Genomic DNA, 7438 nt, shown 5'->3' with positions numbered 1-7438 from the left:
GCTGGTGCTTTCGGCTTCTTGTTACTGGAACAGAGCAGGATCTCAGTGTTTGAGTTCCTATAAATACTGTTGAGGGGGTGTGGTGTATAGCCTCCAATGTTCTGGGCAGAGAGGAAGTTCCCAGGCTAGTGTGCCTTTTCTTCTTTTGTTCCTTAATTACTTGAGGGATATCTTGAGTGATTTCTTGAGTGATATCCTGAGTACCACTTAGGTGACCACCTAAGTACCACCTAATGACCCACCTAAGTGGTACTCAGGATATCACTCAAGAAATCACTCAAGATATCCCTCAAGTAATTAAGGAACAAAAGAAGAAAAGGCACACTAGCCTGGGAACTTCCTCTCTGCCCAGAACATTGGAGGCTATACACCACACCCCCTCAACAGTATTTATAGGAACTCAAACACTGAGATCCTGCTCTGTTCCAGTAACAAGAAGCCGAAAGCACCAGCCTGAAGATGACGAGTGAGACCTCGTCGAAACGTCGCCTAGACACCCCAACTTTTACACGGGAAGACACCCGAGGACACCAAAACCTGCATATATATATATATATATATATATATATATATATATATATATATATATATGGAGATCTGGGGTGTCTCAATGCATGTTAGACCAAAAAAAGTGAATGGAGTGGAAAGGAAGCAAACATTGGTGAAAGACACTGTGGCTTATGAAAGACCTTTGATGTTTTATTGTATTTTTAATATTCTGTTGGGAGCCACCCAGAGTGGCTGGGGAAACCCAGCAAGATGGGTGGGGTATAAATAAATAAATAAAATAATAATAATAATAATAATAATAATAATAATAATAATAGCCTGAATGTCTTTCTTGGACACACAAATATGACTTTTCCTGCTTTAAGCATCTCCCTCTTTTTCCTTTTTTTTAAAAAAATCATCCTGGTCAGTTTGTTCTAAGACACTCTTTTGGGCCTAGATACCTGGATTTTGGGTTGATGCATGGTTTTCCCTCAGATGTTTTGATATTTCCCCAAATCCATTTTATTTTTATTTTCTGTTTATTCCTGCGTAAGGCTTCAACTTCACTACAATTTTAGACACATTCATCTTTTCTTTCTTTTTTTTAACCTGAATTCATTTTCTATTGGGACCCCTCTGAGCCTCACGCGTTCCGTTCACTTTTCCAAACTCTCTCCCTGAGTCCACAGGATCCTGTTCAGCAGATCCCTCCTTGATCCTTAGGTTGAACTGCTATGTACTTTGGAATTAAGTAAGCTTTGAACTAATTAGATTGGAAGATGCAGTTTAGAGCACAGGATTTGTGTTATTGATAGCTGCTTGGTTGCTACTTAAAAATCAACTGCCACCTATCAATTATTTATTTTAGTTATAGCACAATCCCACCCCCACCCCATTTTGGGGGATTTGCACCTACTGCTGCTGAACAGGGTTTGAATCTATTGTGACTTGACATCAGCTTAAATTACACCGATTTGCTTCAGGCCATCTTGTGCATAGGTTTGCTTCATTACCCAATAAGCAGCACTACTTCTGCTCCTCCTCCTCCTCCATAGAAGTATACAGGCAAACTGCATAAACCCTGATCAGATTAGAAACCATAGGAAGGTGGTGGGTGAGGGGTGGTGGATGTTGATGGGAAAAGGAATTATCTGTGGGATTGAGTGGAGGTATGTGTCAGGGGCTCAGGAGCAGAGGCACAGGGGAGAGAGGGAATGGAGAGTGAAGGGGGAGAATCTGAGGGAAGCGTAGGGGAGTATGACAGTGACCCGAGAGATTCCATGAGCTTCTCCAGCGAATCAGAAGATTCCCAGAGGGGGGCGCCGATGGCCAGGGCAAGGGGAGTCCCAGGGGGGACGCACCAGAAACAAGAGGCCAGCGGGGACTCCCAAAGCAGCAGCTGGAGATCAGGACCAGCTTCCCCACCAGAGCGTAGTGAGGGGGAAGAGTCCTATAGATCAGGGCCAGCGTCTCCCCCAGCAGGGAGAGAAGATGAGTCAGAGCTGGCCAAGCCTCCATCGCAGAGTGAGGGAACGGAGGGGAAGTCAGGTTCAGCTAGCCTCCCCGAAGGGGAAAGCAGTGACAGGAGCAGTGTAAGGGTCAGGAGGAAGGTTGCCGGCTGAGCGCGCGCGCCAAGTTCGAATGTGCAGGCACGCGGCACAGCAGGAAACCAGGATTGGGAACCAGGTCCTAAAGCCCGCCGGAGGGAGGGGGAAGACTCAGGGGAATCAGCGTCAGAAGAGTGTAGAAGGGGCGAGACCCCAGCGGACAGGCGGACCCAGAGGAGAAAAGAGCAAAGGAAGAGGTGGAGCAAGGCTAGAGTCTTAAACTGGTGTTTGGGGGGAGGAGATTCAGATGGAGCTTCAGCGGTCTAGAGTTTGCGACGTAGGGCTGCGCGCCGCGGCTTTGAAATCGAAACTGAACTTCAATAAAGACCTTTGTAAATAGTAACGAACTGGCGTTGGTCCTTTGTGAGCTGGGACCTCGGGCAGCTCTGACAGTATGTTTGAACATTTTTAAGGATTGTATAAAATGTATGTTTGTATGCTTGTATATTTGCAATATGTGTGTTGCAATATGCTGAATTATTTTAACAATAAAAACTTTTTTAAAAAAAAGAAAAAAGAAACAATAGGAAGGATACTGAGAAAGCAAATGGCACATGAGTGACAAGGATACTACTACTGCTGCTAATAATAATAATAATAATAATAATAATAATAATAATAATAATAATAATTTATTTCTACCCCGCCACTCTGGGAGGCTCCCAACAGAATATTAAAAACACAATAAAACATCAACAATGAAAAACTTCCCTAAACAGGGTTGCCTTCAGATGTCTTCTAAAAGTCAGATAGTTGTTTATTTCCTTGATATCTGATGGGAGGGTGTTCCACAGGGCGGGCACCACTTCCGAGAAGGCCCTCTGCCTGGTTCCCTGTAACCTCACTTCTCTCAGGGAGGGAACCAGCAGAAGGCCCTCGGAGCTGGACCTCAGTGTACGGGCTGAACGATGGACGTGGAGATGTTCCTTCAGGTATGCTGGGCAGAGGATGATGAGTGGAGAAGATGCCAGGCCTAGGGAGCTGGTATGAGTTTTCATTTCATTTCATTTCATTTCACTTTTAATTTGTATACCACTTTTCTATATTGCTATACACAGGATGGTTTACAAGCTGAAGAAACAACAAAATAGACAGCAAATCTATCACACACCTAATAATAATCTGATCCAAAGTCATAATAAAAACATAACTTTAAAATAGACAACCTACACCAAATATAGCAATATTCAATAATCTATTTGCATATAATAGTAAACTTCAAAATTAAATATCAGCAAATAATAATTAAACAGTTTACACTACTACCAAGAAGGTCCTCTGCCTAGTTCCCTGTAGCTTCACTTCTTGCAGGGAACAGACAGGAATTGTTGTCATTTATTAATTTATATGCCACCCAATGCCCAGATTAGTTTTGCATTTTAAAAGCAAAATAGGAAGCCCATAGAACGCATTATCCAACTAAATGGAATAAAGTAAAAATAGATTTATATGGCCCATAATGCCCGTATTAGCTTCTAAGCAGATTGTAAGTGTAAAATCCAATGAGGCAAACATTTTTGAAAATCAACATCCATAATTAAAATATGCATTGAGTTCTGCAGAAAAACTGGATCTGTGGAAGCTTTTCCAGAAGCGAATATTGCTTTTGGTTATCGCTTATGTCACCCCCGCAGCATAGCTTAAAAGGGGAGATTTAAGAAGTCATCATCATTGAATCTGTCATGGCTGGAGGATTCTGATCCTCTGTGCAATCAGCTTTGTCACTAAATACTCTTTCCAGCACTACCTTCAAGGGTTCTCTGGGTCGATGTTTCTTTCCCCTTCCAATTAGGAAGTAAAGGAATGGATTAACACTGCTGTTGATAATAGCACATGTCATACATATTAGTGGTTCCCATAACATGCTTGGAATGTCAATAAGTCGAAAACTTAGAAGGGTCATCAGCGCACTGAATGGTACACCGAAAAGAAGGAAGAAAAGAAGAGCAAACAAGAGAGCTGTGTAGAACTTTCCTCGTGGCCGTCGATGTAAACTGCAGCAGACCTTGGTGACAAGGACCACAGTACAGATGACTACAACAATTGGACAAAATACAGAGTTGATTGTGGAAATGACTTTAAAAGTTATGGTAGATTGTATTTCAAAGAAATCCGTTGCAAAGAATAGACTGGACATTGCCCATATTAATGCACAAACAATTGCAGACAGGTGTTCTGGACGGTGGCATCTGTACCAGATTGGGAAGACAACCGAGAGACACTTCTCGACACTGATGGCTGTCAGGAGATATCCACTCGTGGTATATGTGTAAAAAAGTAGCTCTTGCGATATGGACCCTAGGGAATTAGGATCACTTTTAGTCAAAGAGAAAGCGAAAACTACCGCAGAAACAAGGACACAAGCATCAGCAACAGCCAAGTTCAAGATGTAGGTGGTGATGGGGTTCTTCTTAAGAATAAAGCAGAGATAATAGATGACAACTGCATTCCCCACCAGACCACATATAAATATTATAAGGATGATGAGAGTACCAAAGAGCAGTAGGCAGTCTATGAAGGAAGAAAGCTCAGATTCAAAATCATCTTCTGGGAATGTTGAAGGGCTGAATTCTCCAGAAATCCCATCAGTGGTGTGTGTTAAAATAAGTGATACTGCTGTGCTCAGCTCTGTCATGATGAAATCTCTTCCTTTGGATTCTACCTGATTTTTCCTTTACCTGCACGACTGCTGCAAGCAGAAAGGATGAAGATCAGAAGAAATCATCACTAAAGACCAGTTAAAACACATACCTAATGCATAGCAATATATCTTTTTCCTTAACTGAAGTTTCTCCAAGCATACTCTCCAGGGCTTATCCCAAGGCAGTCAACTCATAACCCCATTTATGTCTGCTCACTCAAACCTAATTAAGAACTATTTGGGAGGAATAACAAAATAACATTACACATGAACATAACATATTTAGAACAAAATATATTCAAAGCCCTGAATTGTGGCTTATGAATCTGAGGAAAATAAGAAGCTCAAATTATTGTGAAAATGAAAATCACATTTGGGTGGTTTTCCATGATGTTTTTAACATTACAAACTGTTTCAAGTTCATTGCATACACTGCCTTGAGCAGTCACATAAAAAGATAAACATTTGTTTTTAAAAATATTAAAAATAACGCTCCCGAATGCCTTCTGAATAATATCTATAGATGGCTTCCTAAGCACATCTACTCAGAAGTAAGTTTCAATTAACAAGTTCTACTTAACTTGGTGGGAACTTACTTTGCATAGTAAGTGCACTTAGGACACTATAGCATAATATCCCAGTCTACTCATGGAAATCTCGTTGAACTAAACAGGACATAATTTGCAAGTAAGTAGCAAATTGCAAAGCTTATAACTTTTTTTTTAAAAAAAAGTAGCACTGGAAAGAGATTAAGTTTTTGGCAATACTCACCTGCTGCAGCTTCAAGAAAAATTAAAAGGGTTTGGGTGAAGCAAAGAAGAGGCACAACTTTCCAAATGCATATGAATTTGACTTCTGGTTACACAATCTTTGCTTACCCCTCCTCTAAGATGCTATCTAGGCCAACTGTTGAGGCTGCTTATCAGACTGCAACCCAAGGAAAGCATGTAGGACAGAAGAGAACTTGTGCACATGTTTTGAGACAGTACGATTTGAAACAAGCCTTCCCCAATCTGGTGCCCTCCAAATGTTTTAGGCTACAACTCCCATCTGGCTGTGCTGGATGGGACTGTTGGAAGTTGTAGTACAAAACATGGTGGTCACCAAGTTGGGAAAACAAAGTAGTAGAAAAGATTATAAAGTAAGGATCTTAATTATAGGTTGGGGGGTGTTCTTTTAACAAAAATTATCTAACTTCATCAGCCATGGTTTTTGATTTGATGGGACGCAGGTGGTGCTGTGGGTTAAACCACAGAGCCCAGAACTTGCTGATTGGAAGGTCGGCAGTTCGAATCCCCGCGACAGGGTGAGCTCCCGTTGCTCGGTCCCTGCTCCTGCCCACCTAGCAGTTCGAAAGCACGAAGTGCAAGTAGATAAATAGGTACCGCTCCGGCGGGAAGGTAAACGGCGTTTCCATGCGCTGCTCTGGTTCGCCAGAAGTGGGTTAGTCATGCTGGCCACATGACCCGGAAGCTGTACACCGGCTCCCTCAGCCAATAAAGCGAGATGAGCGCCGCAACCCCGGAGTCGGTCACAACTGGACCTAATGGTCAGGGGTCCCTTTACCTTTACCTCTATCTAACTTCATGTGCCATGGTATTTGATTTGATGGTCAAACTACTCAGGAAACAATGCCTTTGGAAACCTGGAAACTACAACTAATCCAGAATGCGGCAGAATAGGGACCTGGTGATATAGGAAGCATGCTATGGATTGGGACTCTGTGGCAGCTTTTTCTTCAAAAGAAAAGTATTATCAAAACCTAAATGATACAATAATTTGTATCTGTGCATACTAAAAGTATCTATGTCAAAAACAGTATTCAATGTATATAGATGCTTTTAAATTAATCCATAAAGCTGGATTGATTAAATCAAGCCAATACAATGTTTTCTTTCCACAGGCATTATGTTTCAAGATTGTGAATGAGGAGTAGTGATGTACAAGTCTGGTATGCAGGCCTGGCCTGTCTCCAAAGGATGCTACAAAAATACCATTTATTCCCATTTCAACAAGCTCAATTGGTGTTGCATTGGAGTGGGGAAAATCAGGTATAGGGCCTGTTCTAACACTGGAACCAGCAGAAGTGGGGATATTTGTTACAGTGCTCTCATGCAATGCGACCCTAATCACATTTCATGGGGAGACTCCTTTACGAGTGTGCTTAGAATTGCAGGTTACAGTTAACTCCGCTGCATAGCTGTCAACTTTTCCCTTTTCTTGCAAGGAATCCTATTCGGAATAAGGGAATTTCCCTTTAAAAAAGGGAAACATTGACAGCTATGCTCCACTGGAGAGTTTTGTTCTCTAACCTGGAGAGTCTGTTCATGTGAAAAATTGCTGTGTTCACCTTTTTATTGGGAAAAGACACACATTGAAGTTCAAATCACAGTAATGTCCCAGAATATGCCAACTTCATCTCATTTCTGGCAAGGACCTCATGGTTGTCTCTGGCCAGGCATATAATTTACATATGCAAAATGACTTCACATTAGCTTAATAGGTACAGTGGCGTAGCGTGGGGGGTGCAGGGGGGCCGGCCACACCGGGCGCAACATCTGGGGGTTAGAGTTAGGGGCGCAAATCCACAGGTTAGGGGGCGCAAATCCACGGGTTAGGGGGTGCAAATTACTTGCCTTGCCCCGGGTGCTGACAACCCACGCTACGCCACTGAATAGTATCAGTTGGATGAGAGGAG

At 42.3% G+C, this 7438-nt stretch overlaps 1 protein-coding gene across 1 annotated transcript; it reads right to left on the bottom strand.

The window, feature by feature from the left end:
- Window positions 1-2863: 2863 nt before the first annotated feature.
- Window positions 2864-5547, bottom strand: LOC309374326 (mas-related G-protein coupled receptor member H-like). The gene is made up of 2 exons (XM_081919142.1): window positions 5512-5547; window positions 2864-4788 (listed from the first exon to the last, which is right to left on the bottom strand). The coding sequence occupies exon 2, from the start codon at window positions 4732-4734 to the stop codon at window positions 3754-3756; it is 981 nt and encodes a 326-aa protein (XP_081775268.1). The 5' UTR covers window positions 4735-4788; window positions 5512-5547; the 3' UTR covers window positions 2864-3753.
- Window positions 5548-7438: the final 1891 nt, after the last annotated feature.

This window comes from Podarcis melisellensis (genome assembly GCF_964234715.1).
Source record: "Podarcis melisellensis genome assembly, chromosome: 7".
NCBI lineage: Eukaryota > Metazoa > Chordata > Lepidosauria > Squamata > Lacertidae > Podarcis > Podarcis melisellensis.
The sequence above is the reverse complement of the archived record's forward strand: the minus strand, read 5'-3'. Positions and strand labels throughout refer to the sequence as shown.

Bases quoted from the DNA above. Each gene is read 5' to 3' on its own strand.
- LOC309374326 (XM_081919142.1), bottom strand. From the start codon at position 4,734: ATGACAGAGCTGAGCACAGCAGTATCACTTATTTTAACACACACCACT.